This window comes from Musca autumnalis, unplaced genomic scaffold, assembly GCF_047663935.1.
Source record: "Musca autumnalis isolate F117 unplaced genomic scaffold, ASM4766393v1 scaffold_4, whole genome shotgun sequence".
Taxonomy (NCBI): Eukaryota; Metazoa; Arthropoda; class Insecta; order Diptera; family Muscidae; genus Musca; species Musca autumnalis.
In genome coordinates, this window is record NW_027411977.1 from 184120485 (window position 1) to 184146600 (window position 26116).

The window sequence follows — 26116 nt, forward strand, 5'->3', positions numbered from 1 at the left end:
GCCAGTGCTGTACGGCGAATGACCCATCGATTCTGATGTTTGAGAGCTCACATTGTGATGGTGCTCGTCTTTCGAATTTCTTAGGAGACCTCAGGAAAACAAATTGTAGTGTACCCAGAATTAACCGTACTACGTTGCTCAAGCTGTACAGTCGCCTCATGGTCAGTTTTTTCTCAGTTTAAGTTCGAAGATTGGCCATATCGGTCCACTTTTTCGTATACATCAACCACAAAAGTTCAAAACTTTTGTGCACACTTATTGGGCACTCTCGAAAGCAACACATCGTAATATTTCTACCACACATAGATGAGGCTTGAATATGGACTATATCGGTCTTGTATTCACTTGTATTCACTGTCCTCATTACGACGGTACAAGTTTTTTTAAAGGACAAATCTTTATTTCCTGTGGAAATGACCCGAAAGCTTTTAATAACTCATCCAGTCCCTCCGATACTTCGTCCACTAAAGTTAAAAAATATTCGCTAACCTGGCACGCGTGATATCTCATAAACGGAGCAACCTCCCTCACAAATGTTCAAGATTATTGTTTAACTGCAAGTCCATGTTGCCTGATATAGTGACCCGAAAGTTGTAAATTATACGGTGACCAACTGAACCCAGCAAAAATACTCATTACAAATTGACCTACTTTCTCATTTTTATAACAAGGGCATATCACTAGAAATAAGTATTTATTTTTTGGCCACTACAAAGTAGATAAATAAGTAGTTACTGTCTGTTTACTTCAAGATGTAACTACTTATTTAACTAATTTTTAGTGGCCAAAAAATAACTACCAATTTCTAGTGACATACCTTCGTTTAAATAATGAGATAGTAGGTCAATTTTTAGTGAGTATTTTTGCAGGGAAATTACTGATAGGCGCGATATCTATCGAAAGAAGTGACATCCTAGATAACACACTTTTAAAATGGACTATGTTGCTCCATTCCATGGTGGTCCCACTTGTATGGGAAGGTGCGACAAAAATATTTATAATCGTCGGATCAATCTGATTTTTTTCAGTATATGCTAAAAATAAGTAAAAAATACTTTAGCCAAAAAATCATCAATATGGGTCCAGTTTTTCCTATAGGCCCCATGTAGCGGTCCCCCCGATTTCAGGTATTTTGAAGCTTTTATCTACATTTTCGGCCCTAATTGGCTGTACTTTGGTATTTGGGGTTCGCAATGGTCAAAAACCTTCTGCGCCAAAAATTGTGCGCTTAGGTCCAGGTTTCGGTATAGCCCTCATATTACGGTACCTCCCGATTTCAGGTATTTTGAAGATTTTATCAACATTTTCGGCCCGAATTGGTTGTAATTTGCAATTTGGAGTTCTCAATGATCAAAAACTTTCAGCGCCAAAAATTGTGGTCTTAGGTCCAGGTTTCGGTATAGCCCTCGAATTAGGGTTCGGTTCGACCGAACTTTACATTTTTACTTGTTTTTCATTTTATATGTAGCATCACACATATATCAAAAATATACAAATGTAAAAAATACACTCATAAGTAGATCCCAAAACAAAAATGTCTAATTTATTAAGAAAAAAACTCAAAACAAACAATTAAAACACAAAACAAAGAAGAAACTGAGCATACAGTAATACGGCATATTCACTGAAACGACCAGAGGCATCGTCAGTATTTTAATGTCACACACGGAAGCGCAAATATATGCAGCTAGAACCAAATTTTTTGTAAACTTGACACTATTTCGAACATTTTTCAAAAAATTTGGAGAGTGGCGAAGGATGGCGAATTTAGTAAAACTCAACTTCAATTTTTAGGACTTGAAAATAAAAATCCACAAAAAAGTATTATAAAAAATGTGATTTCCAGCACATTTTATGCGAATAGTGTGTACAAAATTTTATGGAAAATAATTAGAAAACCGTGTACTCAAACTTCCATTTCGAAAAAAATAATTTCATCCTTTCAATTTTGAGTTACTTGCATTGTAAGATGTCACAACCTTACTGATGTTTCTAAAGTTTTTAAGAGAACATATGTAAATGTCAACTTCTTCTGTTTTGTCTTGTTAAATACCGTTATAAATTACAAAAACAGTGCTGGAATATTAAAATATAATATGTTTAGAGATAATTTGCTGAATTGTCGCAGAGATTTGCTGATATCGATTTTTCGATTTTTGTCGCAGGTTGGGACCAGGGATGGAAGATTTAAATTTTCAAAAAGTACCAAAATGGTACTTTTTTCTTTGAAAAGGTACTTTTTTATTATTTTTTTAAGGAAAATATTAAAAAAATTGTATTCAGTAAAAAACAACAACAAAGGCTGTTGCAAAATCGTATATATGGTATAATGAACTTTGTCATTCCGTTTGTAACACATCGAAATATTCGTCGGAGACCCAATATATTATATATATCCATTTTAGTCCGTCTGTTGAAATCAAGATACAGCTCGCAATATTTAAGGTAGATCTTTTTAATTTGGTACAGAAATTTCAATTACTCCTAGGATGTTTGGTGTTGAAAATGGGTTCTATCGGTCCAAGTTTTGATATAGCCTCCATACCATGGTAACTCCCGTTTTTCGGTATTTTGAAGGTTTGAACCATATTATCATACCAGAACTGTTAAAATTTGGTATTAAGTCTTCGTTGGGGCTACAAAACTCTCCCCCAGAAATTTATCAGTGCAGGTCCACGTTCTGATATATCCCTCATAGAACGGTACCACCCGATTTTTGGTATTTTAAAGGTTTTAGCCTCATTATTCAATCGAAATGACTGAAATTAGGTATTTGGTATTCGATATGGGTATAAAACATTCCTATAGAGAATTGTGGATATAGTTGCACGTTTTAATATAGCCTAGAGCTGGCAAACTATCGATATTCAGACTATCGTCTAATCGCTGTAGTGAAGTATGTTTATATTGAACTCTAAACAAGTTATTTTTTAAGTACTTTGCGACGGATATCCCAAAAAACATGCTTTGGTGGCCGATGTAAACTTTGTTTTACGTTAGTAATCAAAACTGTAGTCGGACAATATATAGTTTGCCAGCACTAATATAGCCCCTATAGGGGAGTATTGCAGGTTCTCAGATTTGTGGGATCATATTTAGGCATATTACCAATATATACATCCAGATTTTTAAAGTTTCTAGGAATGTCAATTTTGCATTTTTAGTTTCACAGAAAATTTGTCAACGTGTGGGACTAGAGTATGTGAAATGGTACTGAATAGGCCGCGGGGGTACTTCGGTACTTTTTATAGTGAAATGGTACTGAAAAAAGTACTATTGTACTGAATTTTCCATCCCTGGTTGGGACCAGTGTGCATTCCTTCCGCAACACTTTTGAGCTTTAATCCAAATTCATGTTTTTGTCGGCAAGTTTATTCGTCCATAATTCTCAAAAACACCTAAGTAAATTTTTTTAGGAAAAAAGCCGACTGATACTTTTTTATCGCCGTTCACTTCTATATCCTTTTTGGCAGTTCCTTTAGGTATTGCCTTGTCGGGAATATAAAATTGTGAGATGACTTACATAGAACGCCTTCGAACGAAAAGGCCTATGGAGGCAGCCTATTACTTTACGACAATAAAAAGAAATACTTTACCCTATGTAAACCGATTTGCTTTCCCCAATATAGATAAATATTTTTAAATAAAATTTAATGTATTTATTGATGGCCCTCCTAAAAAAGGAAGGCCCAGTAAAAATTATTTTAGACTCATTAGAGTGATCCTCTCCACGGAAATCTTTAGTAAAAGGCGAAAGATTTATTCGACAACTGAAGAGAAGCCAGAGTGATTTGGTCAGTACCCAACTGGATGTTATGTTCTTCGGGTTGAATCAAGTCATTGAGAATTTCGTTAGCCCTATAAATAGGTAAAGAGCACAAACCACATCATTATGTTAAACAAAACACAAGAAGCGAAGAGGGTGACTCAAAGGTAAAATTTATAAGAAATGTTGCGATCTATGGTTAGTAGTTGTTCTTGTACACCCAAAAAATACACTGCTAGTAGGTAGATTAGAAAAGAACAACCACCACTTAACGCTCAGGTATAAAAGAACATGCACATGTACAATGTACATATTTAAATGGAGTGGAAAATAAATTCTAAATTAATGTTTTCTACATTTTAGGGTTTCATTCAACTTCGTTAAGGTGGATCCAAGGGTCCAAGTATTTATTTTGGTTTTTTAATTATTTTAGAATTGCAGTGGGTCCGATGGAAATAACTAAAATCAGATTCTTTAAAATTAAATTTATCTGAATCCATACCGTGGCCTAAGACAAAGACGAACATTCCAACGAGATACATACATATTACAATTGTTGCAAAGGTAGTTAAAAATAACTTGTATATTGAAATCTCTACACTGAAACAACGGGAAAGACTGATACACATTGCGTGGCCAAACAATTTGGTAGTTAGCACAACATATTCGGAAATCTTGATACACAACACGCCACCTTAATGATGTCGAATGAAACCCTAAAATGTGAAGACATTCATTTGGAATTTTTTTCCACTCGATGTAAATATGTACATGTGTATGTTCTTTTATATCTGAGCGTTAAGTGGTGGTTGTTCTTTTCTTAACCTACCTACTAGCAGTGTCTTTTTTGGGTGTACAACAACAACAACTACTAACCATACATCGCAGCATTTCTCAATAATTTTTCTTTTGAGCCGCTTCTTGTGTTTTCTTTAACTCAAAGATGTGGTTTGTTGCGATGTTTACCTTTTCATAGTGCTAAAAAATTCTCATTGACTTGAATCAATCCGAAGAACATAATATCCGGTTGGGTACTGATAAAATCACTCTGGCTTCTCTTCAGTTGTCGAATAAATCTTTCGCCTTTTACTAAAGATTTCCGTGGAGAGGAGCACTCTAATGAGTCTAAAATAATTTTTACTCGGTCTTCCTTTTTTGGGAGGGCCATCAATAAATACATTACATTTTTATTTAGAAATATTGAACTAAGTTGGGGAAAACAAATGGGTTTACATTGTGGTAAAGTATGGGTTTTTATTTTCGCAAAGTAGTAGACAGCCTCCATAGGTCTTTTCATTCGAAGGTATTCTATTTAAGTCATCTCAATTGATATTCCTAACTAAAGAAACTGTTAAAGTGAATATAGAAGTTAAGGATAAGTAATGGAAAGCAATAATCGATTTTTCGACTTTTCAATTTTGATGTAAAACTAAAAATGCGATTCGGTCTGGCCATGGTATAAGTAAAGAGGTAGATTTAATTGAAAATAATCTATAGAACACTTGTTTTTCCTGAATTCCAAAAACTTCAAAATTAGTAAAAACAAAAGCAACAAGTGGGTTTGTTTACAATACCTTTTTTTGAGCATTTTATAAAAAACGCGAAAAATGAATGAAGTGTAAAAGTTGCTCAACATAATCGAATAGTGGATATGATAAAATGATTGTTTCAATGCAAAGCTGACGAAATTCTTTCATACAAATGTTCTAAAAACAATTTTAAAAATCATTGAATTCGATTGTTTTTAAAATTGTTTGGCATATTATTCAAACAGCACACACACATACATAGTTTGTGTATATTGTATTGAGGTTTTAGGTACACTCGAAAGAAAAAAATTAAACTGACAGAAAGCTTTAGCTAACCTTTATTATTAAACCATGGGTCTGGCGATTATTTTAGTTGTCTTAAAACTCGATTTTCGTATTTTTCATAATCGCAGAAAATCGAAAATTCGTCGATTTTCGGGTTTTCTTTTGAAACTGTAAAACCGCCAAAACGATAAAACCGCCAAGTCGATTTTTAAACTTTTGACTGCAAAAAGTTTATTAATCGAAAGTCGACATACCTCTCCCTAATAGAAGTAAACGGCGATAAAACAAGTAACAACGTATCAGTCGGCTTTGGCGGTATTTAAACTCGTCTATTCCCAAAAAAATGTGTATTTAGGGAGTTTTCAGAATTGTGGACGAATAAACTTGTCGACAAAAATATGGATATGGATTAAAGCTCAGAAGTGTTGCGGTAGCAATGGAGCTACATTGTCCATTTTGGAAGTGGATCTTATTTTGGTAGTTATTGCTTTCGATAGATATCGTGCCCACCAGTCATTTCAGTTATCGTATCATTTAGAGCTGTTGGACCATTATATAGGAAGCATGGACTTGTACCTTGTACTTGGGCCGATATTGTCCATTTTCGAATTTAAACTAAGTTTGTACAAAATATTCAAAGTTCTTCCTCCTCCTCCTTTTATGAGATATCGCGCGTACCATGTTGGCGAATAGTTTTGAACCTTAGTGGGGGAAGTATCGGAAGGAATGGACCGATAAGTACCATCTTCGAACTTTGTCTAAGAATTGCATAAATAGTGCGATATTCAAAGTTTGGAACAACGCAGGATCCAGTTCGAAAGTTGTTGTGCCCAACGCCGCTACATATGGTGGCTGTAAGAGTTATTTTATTCTTTCGGTCCACTTTCTAAGGAAGTATGGACTTGCCTTTAAAAAAAAACTTGTTTGGTCTTTTTTCTAGCGATTACATATACCTGAGTTAATACTCTTCACCGGTCCTCAGTTGCTGTTTTCCTTCAATGAAGGTTTATCTGGAAGATATTATCGGTCTCCGCAGCCATCTTTCTTTTCTCAATGGCCCGAGATTTTCTTTCAGATTTCCCTGGCTTTTCAGCGGTCGTGCTCTCCTTTTCATGCTTGTGCCCACTGTGTCGTCCTCTGCTCGAACAATTTGAAGATGTGGGTTCGTTTTTGCATCGGCGGCATCGAAGGGTTCCTGTCTTCATTAGATCTAATCCTCTTCGCGACTTCCGAGGAATTTAAGAGGGTGTTCTTGATCTGCTTGAGAGCACCTTGCTATTTTGTTTTGTTTAGCCGAGTCTGGTTCATCTTGTACTTTCGTTGTGTTTGTGTGTCTATTGCTTTCGGATTCTGAGCACCTACCTGTATCTGAAGGTTGGGTCAAGCTTTTACTATACCAGAGCTTCTCTGCTGCTTCTGTCTACATATGTTAACCAGTAGGTTGTGTGCTTGTCGTAGTAACTTCGGGTATACTCCACACAAAATTTCGGAAAAGTGCGATTTAATACTTCCTCCTTTTGATTTTTGTTCTTACAACTTGTATTCGCAGCCCCCATTACGACGGTACAATTTTTTAGGGGCAAGTCCACACTTCTTGAGAAAATAAGCCGAAAGCTATAAAACCCGCTATGGCATCAAGTGTTGCGGATGGAGCCCGCACTAACTATCGAACGGCTAAACCGATTCGGTTCAAAATTTGACAGTCGTATTAATTTGCGCAAAGATAAAACTAGTCCTAAGGCGGGCCATATTGGTCCACTTCTTCGGGTACCTCCCCCACAAAAGTTCTAAACTTTTCGCTAAAATGGTGCGCACGATAACTCTCGAAGGCAGTAACCGATTTGATCCATATTTTGCAAATCGTAATATTTCTACGAAAATTTTGGAAAATTGCAGTTTAGGACCTCCTCTCGAATCGTTTTGATTTTTCTTCAACGTGCTGTTCTCAAAGCCCCTATTACGATGGTAAAATTTTTTTGAGTGAAAAGTCTTTACTTTTTGAGAAAATTACCGGAAAGCTGTAAAAAAACCCCTACGGCCAGCATGTGTAGTGGCTGGTGCGCAGAACAACTCTGGAACCGAATACTGGTTTGGTCCAAACTTTTCATATCGTAATATTTCATCGAATATTAGGTGGTACTTATAGGTCCACTCCTTCCGCTACCCCCCACAAAATATCGAAAATATTCGCTAAAATGGTACGCGCGATATCCCATAAACGGAGCAACCAAGTTGGTCCAAACTTAGTATATGTTCAAAATGGGTCCTTTCGAGGGTACGATCTACACAAATTTTCAACATTTTTGTGCGGTTAAGGGTCTGTCCGAGGATCCTTTGGAAATATTTACCGAAGGTACTCCTTCCTAGTGCCCCTGTTTATAGCAATATTATGTTTTTCTTAGGCAAGTACATGTTTCCTGATATAATGGTCCAAAAGCTCTAAATAATATGGTGATCAACTGCAATGACAGGTGGGCGCGATATTGATCGAGAGAAATGACTCCCAAAATAAAACTCTCTTCCTAAATGGACTATGCCGGTAGATTCTTTTAGGTACCTCCCCCGCAAAACTTTTGAGCTTTAATCCAAATCCATGTTTTTGTCGGTTCATACGGCCAAAATTTTGAAAACCCCCTAAATAAGTGTTTCAATGATAAATAAGTGTTTCAATTCACAAAGGTCGAGGCTATATTTCCGTCTGACTGATACTTTGTTACTTGTTAAGATATAATTTGGCATTGAAGTTTCTATTACTCCTAGGATGTTTGGTATTGAGAATGGGCTATATCGGTCTACATTTTGATATAGCTCCTATAGAAAGGTAGGTACCCTCTGATTTTCGGTATTTTGAAGGATGTGGTCCCAATATACCACCAAAAAGGCTGAAATTTGGTATTTAGTCTACGTTGTGGGTAGTAAACTTCTCATCTGAAATTTGTCAGTATAGGTCCACGCCTTCCTATAGCCCCCATAGAACATTACCCCCCGATTTGTGGCATTTTTAAGGTTGTGGCGTCAATATCCCACCGATATTTCATATTTAGTCTTCGATGGGATATGAAATATTCCAGAAGAGAATATTTAGTATAGGTTCAAGTTTTCCTATAGCCCCCATTGAACGGTACCTTCCGATTTTCAGTATTTTGAAGGATGTGGTCCCAATATACCGCCAAAAAGGCTGAAATTTGGTATTTAGTCTACGTTGTGGGTAGTAAACTTCTCATCTGAAATTAGTCGGTATAGGTCCACGACTTCCTATAGCTCCCATTGTGGCGTCAATATCCCACCGAAATGGTTGAAATTTCATATTTAGTCTTCGAGGTGGATATGAAATATTTCAAGAGAATAGTTAGTATAAGTCCAAGTTTTCCTATAGCCCCCATAGAAGGGTACCTCCCGATTTTCTGTACTTTGAAGGTTGTGGCCTCAATATCCAACCAAAACGAATGAAATTTGGTATTTAGTCTTCGTTAGGGGTATAAAACGTCCCACCAGCGATTTGTCGGCATAGGTCCACGTCTTCAAATAGCCACCATATTACCCCCTCAATTTTCTGTATTATGAAAGTCTCAAGGTAAGATCACATTAGGCAAATATTTGCTCCAGCGACCGGGAGTGTATGCATACTGGGAGCAAGTGAGCGTAAATAATGCATTGAAATTTATGCTCACTTGCTCTCAGTTGTCGCACACTGCCGGTCGCTGGAGCAAACATTTGCCTAATGTGACTTTACCTTTAGGCCACATTATCCAACCGAAATTATTGAAATTTGGTATTTAGTATCCTTTGGAGTTACATTTGTATCGCTGATCATTATACACTTGAAGTAGAGTGCAAACACAAAAACCACCTGGCTTTAAAATTCTCTTCAATATTATTGAGATCCGATAAAAACAAAACATGTAAATAAAAAACAGCGACAAATGCCATAATGTTTTTAGAACATATTTTAGCGATAATGTAATTAGATTAGTTTAGTTAGTTTTTTTAGCTCTGCACTGCTTGGCTTATTGACTTTTTGGACTCAAACGAAAGGTTATCAACTTTTGTGAGATGCAAATGAAATAACGTGTGCTTATTCGAGCGTAAATATTTACGCACCTTATACTAGCTTCTAACTAACTGATGAACTGGTTCAGGTTGATTGGAATTAACAAAAATTGTAGCACAACTAGAACACAAAGATATGAGAATGGACACAAATGAGAACAACAGCTGTGATGGTTGTGTTGTGATGACTGTTTTTGTAAATATTTTTGAGATGACAACTTAAAAAAGTGTTATCTATGCAAATAGTTTTGTAATTAAAGTCATTCATAATTTTGTTCTTTGCTCATTATTTTCGGCCATTAATGTGACAACTGTTATCACATTTTCTGTGAAGTTTATGGCTTCTCAAAGTGTTGCAATCGATTTGCATAAGTTTTTGTTTGAGAATTGAACAGAAGGCTTTGACATTGTAGGCTGGCCGCCACCTTATCCCAAGGTTGTTGGAGTTTGTGTTGTTATTTTGAGTTGTTGTTGCTGCTACTGTTGCTAAAATGACCGTCAACGTTTAACAGTAGCAGTCACCATCTTTGCTTATATTTTTTGTTTGCTTTATAGCGACCTTTTCATAGACCTTGTATTTTGCATTTGAATGACAACCGTGGCTTTGATACACCGCACCATAAAATGATTCAAATTTTACATTGATTTGTTCTGATGCGAGAGAATATTGGTAAATCGGTTAAACTGGGTGTTGTTACCATTGCGAAAAAAACCGAACAACAGTAAGTCATGGACACAATTATTTATTTCAGTCATAATTCGCATCCCACATCAGACCATGGTCTAGTTTTGTTTCGCTTGCGTGCAGAGGATGTAGGAGCCTCAGATACGCCTACACTTTTGGAAAGTAGACAATGCAGAAGAAGAAGAGAAAAATCTTAAAGTAGTCATAATGCATAGCTTCTGAGAACTACTTGAAGTCTATTAAGATGCAAATAAAAGTTGTTTTGACTTATTTTAATACACATATTAAATATTAAATATATTGCAAGCAATATAAATATTCACCCACAACTATATTCTATGACTAATCTGTAAACGATCTGTATGTTCCGTTAGATTGGTAACAATTTCGATTCCAATGAAGTGTTGCTTTTCAGTTTATGTCGTTTATTTAAAAAAGGTCTGTGTTCAGAACAAAGAGGAAAAAGTTTGCATTTTAAGTGGATGATCAGATAATATTTAGCGGGTTAAATTGGAACAAAACTTTTAAGTGCACATTTTTAATATAGATTACTGGAAGACATATTCCAGCCAAGTATCTGGAGGTGCCGTTCTATGAGAGTTATATCAAAACTGGTGCACAGACAATTTCTGGGGAAATTTTTTGTAGTCCCAAGGAAGACTAAATACCAATTTTCAGTCATTTCGATGTGATAATGAGGCTAAAACTTTTAAAATACCGAATACCGTTCTATGGAGGATATATCAAAACGTGGACCTGTAGTGCGTTTCTCTAACTCATTTTTATACCCTACACCACACAGTGGTAAGGGGTATGTCTTTGTGCATTTGTATGTAACATACAAAAGGAAACGAAATAGACCCACAGTTCCTTTTGGGGATATACATATAATCACTTTCTGAGTCGATTTAGGCGTGTCCGTCCGTCTGTCCATGTATTTTTGTTCGCAACAGGTCGCATTTTTTGTCCGATTCAGCTGAAAATTGGGGGCTACAACTTTTTTAGCCATAGGAAGAACGCTATTGCTTTTGGTGAAAATCGGTTCAGATTTGGATATAGCTCCCATATATATGTTCGCCCGATTTCACGTATTTGCTGCACCAAACACGCTATATACGTCCAATTTTGATGAAATTTTGAATGTGTGACGGAATTTTATCTACAAATAAGTGTGCAAAATTATATTGAAATCGGTCCGTATTTGGATATAGCTCCCATATATATTTTCGGCCGATTTCACGTATTTCCTGTACCAAACACGCTATATATTTCCGATTTCGATGAAATTTGGAATGTGTGACCGAATTTAGTCTAGAAATAAATGTGCCAAATTATATCGAAATCGGTTCAGATTTGGATATAGCACCCATATATATTTTCGGCCGATTTCGTGTATTTTCAGCTCCAAACACGATATATAAGTCCGATTTCAATGATATTTGGAATGTGTGACTGAATTCGGTCTGGAAATAAATATGCCAAATTATATCAAAATCGGTTAAGATCTGGATATAGCTCCGATTTATATTTTACATATTTACAGTGGTGTAGGGTATCATATAGTCGGCCCCGCCCGACTTTGATCCTTTCCTTACATGTTTGAGTTACCGACAAAAATCGGTAAAATTAAAACAGGAAACTATGAATGAAAAGTTCAAATAAAAGTTGACAACAGTCTTGCTATCGATAGAACTTTACGACAGCTTTTTATTCGTCGCTAACTTACCGAAAAACATCGATTATTACCGAAATTATAATCATTTTAATTTTACCGACAATTGTCGGTATCTCAAAAAACAAGTGAGAAAAAGCTATAGTCGGAACGGTGCGAATATGTGATACCCTACACCACTACTCCTGTACATAAGCTTTTCACTTGTAAACATTTCTTTGGTATAAAATTCAGAGAGGTGAAAACTTTAGTATCTCCCTAAAGATTTCACCTATCTGGCTTTTATACCAAAAGACTTAACCAAAATAATAAATATTTAATTTTATATTTGAATAGTGTTGACATCTACTTGGTACTGATTGAAAGCTTTGCTGGTGTTCTTGATTATACATTATACATACATATCTTTTATACATATCTTTTGTACAACAAATAGAAGCAAAATATTAAAATTCTGATAGCTTAGCGCCTTTTGCAATAACTCTGATATTTTACCATAAATGCCACATTTTGTATTAATTTAAAACTCAGATGGTTTAGTTTCATTATCAAGCTCTATCCTTGAAATAAGTCCAACAGAAGCAGAAATATCTGACATGGAAATAAATTCCATAAATTGCAATTTGGGATATCCCAGTGTCTTTTTGAACATTACAAGAATTTCACCAATTTTAGTAACGCAATTGGGAAACTTTTAAAGCTCAGAATGTCTTCATTGTTGCAACGCATCCAACCACCTACGCCAATCTACTTTCCATCATTGTAAAGATGGTATTTTCTACTTTTGCTTTTGTAATGTCCCCAATCAAATATATAATTAAAATAGCAAAAATGGCCATCACCAAAATTAGTAGTCTTCCTCCCCTCCTGGACCTCCATTACCCACCAAAATTTCGTGACAATCCGATCAAAATTGCGATCTGTAGCGTGATTTCCAAAAAAAAAAAAATAATAATAAAAATGAGATGTATTACCGACTATTACGATATCTCCGTTATTTGGTCACCTACGCCAACCTACTTTCCATCATTGTAAAGATGGGAAGATATGGTATACGTCATTATAATTAAAGTCGCAAAAATGAAAAGTTGGGTTTTATTTCTGACTATTGTGATATTTTCGTTGTTGACCACGTACGGCAACCTACGTTACATCGTTCGAAAGGTGATATTTTCTGCTTTCATTGTCAGATTCTGGTATATAGAAGCTGCCATATTTGCTTTGGAAATAATAATTTTTCTTGCCCATTATGACCCCCAAATATTATCCGACCAAAATAAATAGGCTTCTTCCTCTCCGGGACCCCAATCAACACCCAAGATTTGGTGACGATGAGATCAAAACTGCGACCTGTAGCGTGAGACATTCATTTTGGTATATATGTATGTATAAGTATTTCGATGCGTTACAAACTTTTTCCCCAAAACCGACTTAAAATAATCTCCCCAAATAGTGGTGTAGGGTATAAAAATCCAATTGGACAATAAATACGCTAGGGCACCATGTAATTTGCAATAAAGCAAAAACTGGGAATGGGAAAATGTGGTTCTCTACACAAAACCCATTATATGTTAGGCCGTAGGCCCGTTATCTAGCTGACACGTTATTTCAATTTGCATCAGGGGGAAAGGTCAGTAGTTCTTTTCCCATATGTTGTTGTTGTTGTAGCAGCTTCTACAAGTACATGTAAATCCTTATTTTATTGATTCGGCTCTGCCTCCAGCTCCAAGTTCAGAAAGGACGCCACCGCGTGCCATCAATCATGGCCCAGATCTAAGTTGTGCCAACACGACTCTCGTTTGTCTTGGCAGCTGTTGTTCTTCTGCTGCCACGGGTGGTGGATGATCGTCGAGGACGATATTCGCACTGTAGGCTACCAGAGCCTCTGCAACAGCATCAGTGTGAATGTCCCTTAAACCTGCCTGGTATGCACGTTGATCTAGAGGTTTTCTTTTATATCTTTGGACCTCTTTCCCCAGATCTCAATAATCCTCCCTAACTTGCCTGGGGGTTCAGGCATATCCACCAGATGATGATTTGGGTGGTCTTGCCTATAGCATCCAAGCAAGTACTGTCCTGTTGTGTCGACGCACAGGAAGGATCTTGGTCTCCTCATGTAAATGGTCCACTGCAGACATGAGGTGACACCCTGTAGCTGTTCTCAGGGCAGCATTCTGGCAGATTTGTAGTTTATCCCATTGCGTATTACTTACGTTAGCAAACCACGCTGGCGCCGCATAGCTTACCACAGACCGACCTATCGCGTTGTATGTGGTTAACAAGGTCTCTTTATCCGCACCCCAAGTGCTGCCGGCTAGGGACTTGAGAACCTTGTTCCTGTTTCTCAGCTTATCGCAGATAACTGTAGTATGCTGGGACGACTTATACATGCTATCGAATGTGACCCCTAGGACTTTGGGGTAGTTTGAGGTCGGAATAATACACCGTCGACCTGCACATTCTGTGGGAGCTTCGTCTGCGCCGTCCATGTGGTGAACAGTGTGGCTGTTGACTTAGTGGTGGATATTTTCATATTCCTCGCGTGGAAAAACTCTACAAGATCAATGAGATAGGCATTTAGCCTGTCACAAACATTATCGATGTTGGGACCTGACGCCATGAGTGTACAATCATCCGCGTACGTAATTAACTCAATGCCGTCGGGAGGGCGTGGAATTGCAGAGAGGTAGAGGTTAAACAGTTCCGGAGATATCAGCCCTCCTTGGGGAACTCCCTGCTTCACTCTACGGGGTTTGGACTTCTTGTCTCTGAATTCCACGTATGACTGGCGACCACACAAATAGTGGATGACCCAGCGTTTCAGACAAGGCCGGAGGGTGATATTCTCGATATCCTCGAATAGCCTAGCATGACTGACCGTATCAAATGCTTTGGTCAGATCCAATGCTACCATCACTGTTCTGTGACATGGTTTGAGTCCTCGTCCAATATATGTGGAAATGGCGTGCAGTGCTGTTGTGGTACTATGCTACTTCCGGAATCCGTGTTGATGATCCGCAACTGGATAACACGTTCTGATGCTGGGAGGTGTAATGCCTCGAGTATCTTTGCTACTGGCGATAGAAGTGTAATCGGCCTGTAAGACTCACCTCTACTGGCATCTTTGCCAGGTTTCAGCAGCGGTACCACCCTGCCCCTCTTCCAGGCATCGGGAACTATTAGGGTGGCTCCTGGGTCATCCAGCTGTTTTAGCATCACCATAGAAATTCCGTCAGGTCCAAGCACTTTGGATGACTTTGCGCCTCGGATAACATCTGCAACATCATCCATCGTAAATTGTGGCGGTTCTTCCCATATGTAGGCTACTTTGCCGGTATATGCCCTCCAGGAAATAAAATATAGACCAAAATTATTTTTTTTTATTTTGCATACAAAAGTAATAGTCCATTTCACCCGCTAAATAATATCATATCATCATCCAAAATTGTAGGCATCTTCTTCTGAATAAATATTATGTGTTTGGTCCATTTCAACAGCTAAATATTTTACGGTCATCACCAATAACAATAGGGATCTATTCTGGTCATAACTCGACTTCCACACAAAATTTCGTGACAATCGGTCCATAATTGCGGCCTGGAGTTTGATTACAATTTATAAAGGACAGACGGACGGATGGACGGACGGAGGGACAGACGGACACAAATCGCTTTATCTCGTCGAGATATGAAGATTGATATACCACATTGGGGGTCTCCGACGAATATTTCGCGGTGTTACATGAATTTTTACCAAAACAAACTTATAATACCCTTTCCGCATAGTGGTGTAGGGTATAAATAGTAATCATTCGATTCCCACTACCAAATAGGTCTTAACATTTTTGTAATTAATCGTAGTTAAATACAAAAAAAATAAAGAAAATCGAAGAGTACAATCATTGATAAAAATTGATTTTATATTTTAAATCGCAAAAATTCAATCCAAGACCACTGTGCAAATTGTTTTTATATTTTTTATTTGACAGATGATAAAACAACAAAAAAAAAATACAGAAAACGATTTTTCTGTTTGGAGCAATATTAAAGAAGTTATGAATATTTCTTTGCACATAGTTTCTACAGAATTTGACACTTTCAAGGCGCGATATCTCTGGAACCGTTAGTCGAAAAAAAAAAATTCTGAAAATATACTAAAATGTTTTGTCGATGAGCAGCATCACCACAGCAAATAGTAAAGGAAATCAAAACTCTCATCTTGAAAAGTGCCTGATTTCACTCAGAAATCCCCATATATAGTTGTTCCACAAACATCCAAGATGGGACATGGGAGAGTTCTCTTCTATCAATGATTGCACCTCGATTCATATCTGCTCAATGATATTGGACCTATTGTTTATGTTTTTTGTTTCAAACGCCATGATTTTTGGTGCGGAACACTTCGTTTTTGTCTCCTTTTGTTCCATACGCCACATGGCATGATTAGGGAACCAGAAGTTCAAAGTTGTTTTGTTCCATACGCCAGGCTTTACGGACATGGAACAAAGACAATATTTTTTGCGTCACAAAGCGGATACGGAACATTGACATCTGAATATCTCAACAGCTACAGGGGATAGAAGAAAACCGATTAAAAAATCTGAAAGAGCATGATTTAAAACCTAGTAAGATACCTTTATCTCAAAATGTCAAAAATGGCGTATGCAACACTTAAGCATGACACTGACGAAATATTGATATGGAAACCATAACACCATGACTTTACAGCTGATGAATGTCATTTTACCAGAAGCCTGTGTTCCAATAAATTTAAAAAAAATCATTTACGTTACGAAAATAATCTTCCTTACTTTACTTTGGGCAATGTACCCTGTAGAGGAAATTAAAAGCCAAAAGAAACCACTACAAGTTTTGTTTTTATTCCATAAAATTCTTAGACTAAAAATGCAATAATTTAATTAAATAAAACTTAAATGTATGTTTGTAAATTAAACATCTTATGTTAATAAAATACGTACCTACTCTGTGAGCTAAAATGCAAATTAACTTAAATTCCTAAATCAACAAAATAAACAGTTTAAAATACATATTTTCAAAAAATCATAATTTAGTTTTCTTTTTTCGCCGAGTTACGTATTTGCATTTTATCTCATGTCCTGTATACATCCATCCAATACTTATTAACATATCCGGGTATTCAAAGTCTCCGATAGGGACGGAAATTTTGTTTCTTCTGTTGTACCGAATTCCAATGACCATAGTGGTCGCCAGCATACATTGGTGCCATGTGCTTTTTGTCGCGCTTCACCATAGATTGGACCAAACTGGCAGACGCGGCATTCTGTTCTATTTCCTTGTCATCATCTTCTTCGTCGATTTCCAGAAGATCCAAATTCGAGGTTTCAAGTTTGCGAGGTTTTTTGCCACCACGTTGGAAATAGGCTGAGTAATCGTGGCGCGGTTTATGGTTCAAATATTTGTGTGGCAACGAAGCATAATGCTTAAGGCCCAATGTGGTCTTTACTCCGACTTTCTTGCTATTGAAGGGTATGGCATTACTTTGGGCATCGGGATAAGTTGGTGCTGTTATTTGATAACGTTGAGGATATTGATGTTGCTGTTGTGCCTGGTGCTGTTGTTGTTGCTGTAGTTGATGTTGTTGCTGTTGAAGTTGATGTTGTTGGTGCTGCTGGACTTGATGTTGTTGTTGCTGTTGAGCATAAAGTGGCTTTGAGGCAATAAATTCGGTATGCCTTACTGGCTTATATGATGGCTTTACCACGGGCAATAGCGGCTCACTGTTGTAATGACTGGATGCCGGTACTGGATGTAAATAATCCTCAACATGCTGATAGCCTTGGCTTAGTCCCACCACAGCTTTCCATTCATTCTCATGATGGGAATCATAACTGGGTGAAATGGCTCCTGATGGCTGGAAATTGCTTTCCTTTTCCATGGAAACTTCTTTGTAATAGTTCTCGCGGGCTTCCTGTAAACGTTCCCGCATGCCCGGTTCTAATTCCATGGGCACCTGGCGTATACGGGCATGGGGTTTGAATTCAATTAGGCTGGGTATTTTTGGATGCGAGTGAGTTAAGTCTTCAATGGGCTTTTTCAGTGGTTTAATATCCGAACTCAACACAATGTGCTCCTGATCCTTGCTGTAGTGATTGATTTTCGATTGGGAAGTATCATCACTTTTACGATCCGTGTCATGGGGCGAATCGGTGACGGGATGGGAATTTGCACCCACTGTCTTGACAATGGCATTGAAGCCGGATTTGGCATCTGCTGTATAGGTTACTGTACGTATGGACCCGTCTGGCTCCAGTACACTGTAATGGCCCTTGACACCATCACCTTCACGTGACTCCCACTGAGATTTAACATCGCCGGTATGCAGGTCTTTCACGCCATAACTGAAGGCATATTCTGGGTGTACCTAGTGATAAATGAAAAAAGAAAAAATGTGGTTGGAAATTGAAATTAATGGTTTTGTCAATATTACGCAATGGTTCTGTTCTGCTTGAGACGCACTTTGCCCAGTTTGAACAAAAACAAAAAATACGTTAGATGTTGTTGTTGGTGTTGTTCGTATAACCCCTGGTGTGGAGTTGTACCACACCTTGTTCTCATGAAGTTTCGGTTGTTAACAGTGTTTTGGAATCGGTGTGTTTGTTTGTGTGTGTGTGCGTTTTAATCTTAGCAGATTTATGCGGATTGTGAAACATTTTTTTTCGCTCCATCTCTATCTTTCGTGTAATTGTTCATTCTTGTTTTCTTGTGGAACAAAAAAGCTTAATCACAAACAACAGCAACAACAACAGCATTTTCTACAGCTTAACAGAGAAAAAAAATTAAAAAATTAGGCCAAGGCAATCATCCAAAGCGGACATTTTAATTAAAATCAATGGGAAAATTGTATTTTGTCGCTAGCTCTCTCTTGATCGGAATTTGCTATGCGGGTAGTGTTGTTCTATCTATCACCGCCAGGCATGCGTGCTGTGTATTTGGTGTTGGTGTTTTGTTTTTCGTTTTAACGTGATCATGTCAAGAAATCATGTCGACATGGATAAATTTCTATTGACGGAAAATTAGGAGAGGTCTCACTTTGTTGTCATATCTTAGCTTAGCTGACTTTATTGTTGTTAATGGTCACTGGTCAATACCTTAAATGGAAGGAAATGGAAGGTTGTGTCATGTCACACTTGCTGCAAGGAAAATGTCAATCAAACATTTTCTGGGAGGTTTATTTTTAGCAATAAGTGCAAATTAAAATTCTAATTTTTTTTTCGAAAATTATGCAGGAACACGCTATTATTTGTTTCTAATCAGTGCTTTTTGTGTGACATAAGTATGTCACAAATGGGATGAAACGTACTGAACAATACGTTTCATGAACATTAGTAGTTTTATACACTACATCACTATGTGGATAGGGTATTACAGCTATAGTTAGTTTTGGCCAAAAAGTTTGTAACGCATCGAAAAATAGTCGTAGAATTAAATATACCCCGAGGTGAAAAAGCCTATTGATTTCGGTGTAGGTCGAAATGGGCAAAAAACTTATTTGGACAAAAATACAAAAATTTTCCCAAAGTAAATATCTCAGCTTCTATGACGGGTAACGTAACAATGAAAGTAGAAAATATCACCTTTCTAACGATGTAATGTAGGTTGTCGTAGGTGGTCAAACAACGATGATATCACAATAGTCGCAAATAAACCCCAACTTTTCATTTTTGTGATTTTAGTTATAAAGACGAAGATCACAGTTTTGGTTTGGGACTTTCCAAAAACAAAGCCTGGCTATGAAAGTAGAAAATCCCATATTTACAAAGATGCAAAGTAGGTTGGCGTATAAGACCAAATAACGGAGATATCGCAATAGTCGGTAATGCATCCCATTTTTCCATTTTGTTTTTGGAAATCACGCTGCAGGTGCAAATTTTGATCGGATCGTCACTAAATTTTGGTGGTTAATGGGGGTCCCGGAGGGAAAGAAGACTACTGATTTTGGTGACGGCCGGATAATATTCAGGGGTCGGGATCTGTAAAAAAACGTATGTGGACAAAAAGTCGACATTTTATTCCAAAGCAAATGTCACAGCTATTAGGGGTATACCAAAAGAAAAACTTGACAATAAAAGTAGAAAATATCAAATTTCTAACGATGTAAAATAGGTTCTCGTAGGTAGTCAAAGAACGAATATATCGCAATAGTCGCTAATGAAGCCCAACCTTTTAATTACAATGACGAATATCACAGAAAATCCCATCTTTACAATTATGCAAAAACGATTGGCGTAGGTGGCCAAATAACGGAGATATCGCAATAGTCCAATTTTTATTACGCTACAGTTCGCAATTTTGATCGGATCGTGATGAAATTTTGGTGATTAATAGGACTTCCAGGTGGGAAGAAGAATATTGAATTTGGTCGGATAATATTGAGGGGTCGGAAAGGGCAAAAATTCAAACTTTAGGAATATCTCCGATTTTAGTAGTCGCATCCCAAATAAAAGAGGATGAGGAAAATATCACCTTTATTATGATGCAAAATAGATTGGCGCACATCCCACTTTCCCATTTTTTATTTGAATTGTACCGACGAGTATTTCAGCTTTGGTTGGATGCGTTTCAACAATGAAGACATTCTGAGCTTTAAAATGTTCAGAATTACGTTACCACAATTGGTGAAATGCTTGTGATGTTGAAAAAGACGCTGGGACGCATGTCAGGTATTTCTTTTTCTGTTGGACATATTCCAGTGAGAGAGCTTGATAATGAAACTAAACATCTGAGCTTAAAGAGTTATTGCAAATGGCACTAAGCTTTCACAATTTTAATATTTTAAAATTTTTACATTATTGACAAATACCTGTGTTTCCATTTGGTGTATTAAAGACATGTAAAATACTAATCAAGAAGACCAGCAAAGCTATCAATCAGTACCAAGTAGATGTCGACAGTAGTCAAATATAAATTTAAATATTAATTATTTTGGTTCACTTCGCCTTTAGTCATTTGGTATAAAAGCCAGATAGGTGAAAACATTAGTATCTCCCTAAAAGAAATGTTTACGAGTAAAAAGCTTATGTACAGGGGTTGTGGGGTAGGGCATCACATAGTCGGCTCCGTCCTGACTATCGCCTTTGCTCACTTGTTTTTTGATGTCAGGAATCTAATGAAGTCGTTGACCCAACAATTCCACGTTTTGTCTGGTCAAAAAGCCGCTGTTTGAATCGATATGTGAGAGCTGGCATTGTCAAGGTGTACAATATGATTCGTCTTCTCATGTTCGTTTTTCGAAATTCTCAGTAGATTTCAGGCAAACAAATTGTTGTGTTCCACTCAGACTTAGCCGTCCTACGTTTCTCAAGCTATATGGTAGCCACATGGTCAGTTTAACCGAAAAAAACAGGGACCATTTGCTTCAAAGTTCTTCTTGCATGAACAACTTTCCTTGAATTTTGCTTGCTTTCGAAGACCCAAGCAGTCGATTACTGTTTTGTTTCGAGCTCCTAAGCATAAATCTAATGTTCGTCGTCAGTGACGATCTTATAAACGTCGTTTGAAGCACCGCTATCGATTTTATTCACAATTTTGTTGCATCAATTCACAAGAGCCTTTTTTGAGCGATTAAAAAAATGAGTTCGAGAATCACACTATAGGTGTTCATGAAATATCAATGTTAGGTGGTGCGAAAAATGCCCAAGGAAGTATCCATCTCATTGTTTATAACATGGCAATAGTGCATTATCCGGCCGATTCTGGACGACCTCCACGACCTTCGTTTTTTGACGAGTGTCGGCAAGTTTTTCATAGTGCTATAGGATGGCCCCTTGTCGGCATAAAAAGATTTAATTTGATTGATGCACTCTGGCCGTGATTATCCACGTTGTGAAAAATTAACTGGCGAAAACACAACACATCATCGTATATTAAACTATTCTGAGTAAGATAAGGCTAAAAATGACAAACTTTCAAAAAAAAAACAAAAAAAATCAAATAGAGCCTGGCAACACGCGGTGTTGCATAGGCCAGAAAGTTTTCGTGTAGCCCTCGTATTATGGACATATGTAGATAACGTTTTGTTATAACCTTCAGCCTTCAGATTTTATCTACATTATCTGTCTGAATTTATTAATTTGGAATTTAGGGTTAAAAGTAGTCCATAGAACTTCTCCACCAAACATTACCGACATAGGTTCTCGTTTTGCGGTATCGCGCTTTGAGGTATTTGTATCTTATATCTACATGTTCCATCTTTTTTTTAACATTTAGGGTTCCCAATGGTCAAAAAACTTCTCCAATAAAAATTGTGATCATATGGCCATGTCTGGATATAGTTCAAAATACAGAAAATCTGGAGGTACCGTTCTATGGGAGCTATATGAAAACGTGCGCATATGGGAAATGTTGCCAATCTATCTATACTTATAAAAGAGTTGAGTAATGATGACTCACTGATTCACTGACTCACTGACTGACTGATTCATAATCAACGCCCAGGCTAAACGGCTGGAGCTAGAATTCTGAAATTTTGGGTGATGGTCTCTCTTGGTCCGAAGGTGTCAGATAAGGCTGGGTTTTTGGAAATTCGACCTAGAACGGTACGAAAAGTACTAAAAGGTACTAAATATAGTACCATTTGTATATGGCGAACCGGTAGAGCTAGAACTCTGAAATTTGGAATAAGGGTCACTGCTGGAGAGTTAAAAAGAAAGGGTTTTTGGAAATTCGACCCATAAGTGTACGAAAAGTACTAAAAGTTACTAAATTTGGTACCAATTGCATATTTTGAACTAGAGTCTTGAAATTTGGCATGGAAATCGAAGTTGGGAAGTGGTGTTGATATAAGGAAATAGTTTTGGAAATTCGTATATATGTGTACGAAAAGTACTAAATTTAGTGCAATTTGGATTTAGTACAGTTTTGGAAACCTGAAATGTGGAATTAAGATTACTGTTGAAGTGTAGAATTGAGACATCAGTATGTTTTGGAAATTCGTACTTATGTGTTCGAAAAGTACTAAATGGTACTAAATTTGGTACAATTTGGATTTGGGTGAACGAATCGAGCTAGAATCCTAAAATTTGGAGTTAAGATAAATTTGGAGTGTAGAATGGAAGTAGTTTTGAAAATTTGTACTTATGGTACGAATAGTACTAAAGTTGGTACAACTTGGATTTGGGTGAACGGATTGAGCTGGAATCCTGTAATTTAGAATTAAGGTTATTGTTGGAGTGTGGAATGGAAGTAATTTAGAAAATGTGTTTTTATGGGTACGAAATGTACTAAATGGTACTAAATTTCGTACAATTTGGATTTGGGTGAACAGATAAAACTGGAGACCTGAAAGTTGGAATTAAGATTACTGTTGGAGTGCACAATGGAAGTAGTTTTGAAAATTCGTACTTATGGGTACGAATAGTACTAAATGGTACTAAATTTGGTACAACTTGGATTTGGGTGAACGGATTGAGCTGGAATCCTGTAATTAAGAATTAAGGTAATTGTTGGAGTGTGGAATGGAAGTAATTTAGAAAATCCTTTTTTATGGGTACTAAATGGTACTAAATTTGGAACAAATTGCATTTGTGTGAACAGATAGAGCTAGAATCCTGGAACTTGGAATTTAGATTGCTGTTCGCGTGTAGGATTGAGGTAGTTTTGCAAATTCGTACTTATGTTAACGAAAAGTACTAAATGGTACTAAATATGGTACAATTTAGCTGAACGGTTAGAGATGGAATCCTAAAATTTGGAATTAAGTTTACTGTTGGAGTGTAGGATTGAGATAGTTTTTGAAATTCGTACTTATGTGTACGAAAAGTATTAAATGGTACTAAATTTCGTACAATTTGTATTTGGGTGAACCGATAAAACTGGAGACCTGAAAGTTGGAATTAAGATTACTGTTGGAGTGTAGGATTAAGATAGTTTTGGAAATTCGTTCTTATATGTACGAAAAGTACTAAATGGTACTAAAATGGTACAATTTGGATTTAGCTGAACGCTTAGAGATGGAATCCTAAAATTTGGAACTGGAAAATGAGGAAGTTTTAAAAATTCGTACTTATGAGTACGAGAAAACTAAATGGTACTAAATATTGTACAATATGGATTTGGATGAACGAATAAAGCTGGAATCCTGATGTTTGGAATTAATATTACTGTAGAAATGTAGGATTAAGAAAGTTTTTGAAAGTCGTACTTATGGGTACGAAAAGTACTAAATGGTACTAGATTTGGTACAACTTGGATTTGGGTGTATTAATTGAGCTGGAATCCTGAAATTTGGAATTACGATTACAGTTGAAGAGTAGGATTAAGGTAGTTTTGAAAAATCGTACTTATGGGTACGAAAAGTACTACGTGGTACTAAATTCGGTAAAATTTGGATTTAGGTTAACGGATAGCGGTGGAATCCTGCAATTTTAAACTATGATTATTGTAGGCCTGTTGGATTGAGGAAGGAAAATGCGTACTTATGGGTACGAAAGTTCTAAATTGTTCTAAATTTGGTACAATTTGGATTTGGGCTAACGGATAGAGCTGGAGTCCAGAAATTCGGAATTAAGATTACTGTTAAAGTGAAGGATTGAGGTAGCTTTCGAAAATCTTACTTATGGGTACGACGAGTAGGAAATGGTACTAAGTTTGGTACAATTTAGAATTGGACGAACGGATACGGCTGGAATCTTGAGATTTGGAATTACGATTACTGTTATTATTTTGTATTAATTTCAGTGTAGGGTTGAGATATGTCGTCGAAATACGTACCAAAAATATACGAAAAGTGCCTAATAGTACTCAATTTGTTGTTGAGTGTAGGGACAGTGCTGGAGTTTGTGTTTTTTGGATTTAGGGTGAGTATTGGGGTGCAACTTTGGCCTTGCTGGTAATGTGTAATGGTGAGATAAGGCTGATCTTTTTGAAAATCGAACTAAAGGGCACAAATAGTACTAAGATAAAAAAAACATTGATTAAAATTGGTATTAGTGCAACAAAATTTTCTGCGTTCGCCATTTCCATATTATATATTATTTATTTGTTTTTCATATCATTTCCGCATACGAAGTAGCGGGCACTTTGCTAGTTATTTCATATTCCATTTCCAAAAAATTGATTTTTTTCTTTTCGCGTTACATCAACGATTTTTGGTACATAGGTTAAGAAAAAATTCTCCAGTACAAATCCGCTCGCGAGCAAATTTTTGGTTCTTACTGGCAAATTTTATCGCGGGTTTACTTCAGCTTTTAAGAAAAAATTATTATAAAAACGCTATTTATTTTATTGAGCACAATTGTCACTAAAAAGTTATCACGAAGTGACGTCATTAAGTACAATGCATAATATTTGTAAAATGTTACTCAGCATTCGCGGAATTTACAAAAAATTGACAAAATCTTAAATGTAATCCGAATTTTTTGAAAATATAGGTCCATTTACCCGTCAAAAATTATAAAAAAATAACAGTTTTAAATAAAGACTCCACGGCAATCAATTAAGACCAAACTTATAATCATCGGGATAGTAGTTAGGATATTATAGCCAAAATAAGCACATACACTCTGTTTCATGTCAATAGCACATTTCATATTGCTTTTTGTTACTTCAGTTTAGTCGATATCCGTGGAATAACCTCGTGAAAGTTTATATATCTTAGTCGTAGGAATTTGAAGTTTCTCGATCAAAAATACCCAATTTTCTGTAGAATTTCAAGTTTATTTTGCACCATCTCCCTTCATACCTTAATTTTTCTTTAGTTTTTTTATAAAATTAAGAACAAACTGTAAATTTATGCCAAATTGTTAACGTATGTATTATAAACAATTAATGTCCACAGCTTTCATAAAGTCTTATTTCCCCGGTATTAAAGTCATAGTTCGACCAATTTTAGCGTTTTAAACTTAAAATAGCTTTTATTTATTCCAATTTTAAAGAATCGTAACAGTAGCATTCAAAATTTACATTTTTACTCAAGTTATTAAAAAATGTGCTATTCCTATGAAGCAATTTAAACCGTACAACTTTTGGGATTTTTGAAAGAAAATTAAAAAAAAAAAAATTATAGCGGTACGTTATCGAAGCCAAACTTTTTGTTGAAAGATACTTCATAAAATTACAAAGCAAGATATATGTATGGTAATATTCAAAAAA

General features: G+C 36.5%; 1 protein-coding gene and 2 non-coding genes across 3 annotated transcripts in view; 1 reads left to right on the top strand and 2 right to left on the bottom strand.

The window, feature by feature from the left end:
• Positions 1–3668: 3668 nt before the first annotated feature.
• On the bottom strand, positions 3669–3790 carry LOC141404428 (U5 spliceosomal RNA). Its single transcript, XR_012413027.1, has one exon. It is a non-coding gene; the product is annotated as a U5 spliceosomal RNA (small nuclear RNA).
• A 1019-nt stretch (positions 3791–4809) lies between these two features.
• On the top strand, positions 4810–4930 carry LOC141404426 (U5 spliceosomal RNA). Its single transcript, XR_012413025.1, has one exon. It is a non-coding gene; the product is annotated as a U5 spliceosomal RNA (small nuclear RNA).
• Positions 4931–17075: 12145 nt separating this feature from the next.
• Positions 17076–26116, bottom strand: part of Cpr76Bc (Cuticular protein 76Bc) — an 84215-nt gene continuing 75174 nt past the window's right edge. Inside the window, exon 3 of the mRNA XM_073985353.1 lies at positions 17076–18389. Coding sequence (XP_073841454.1) covers positions 17145–18389 — 1245 coding nt within the window. The 3' untranslated portion in view covers positions 17076–17144. The remainder of the gene's footprint in view (positions 18390–26116) is intronic.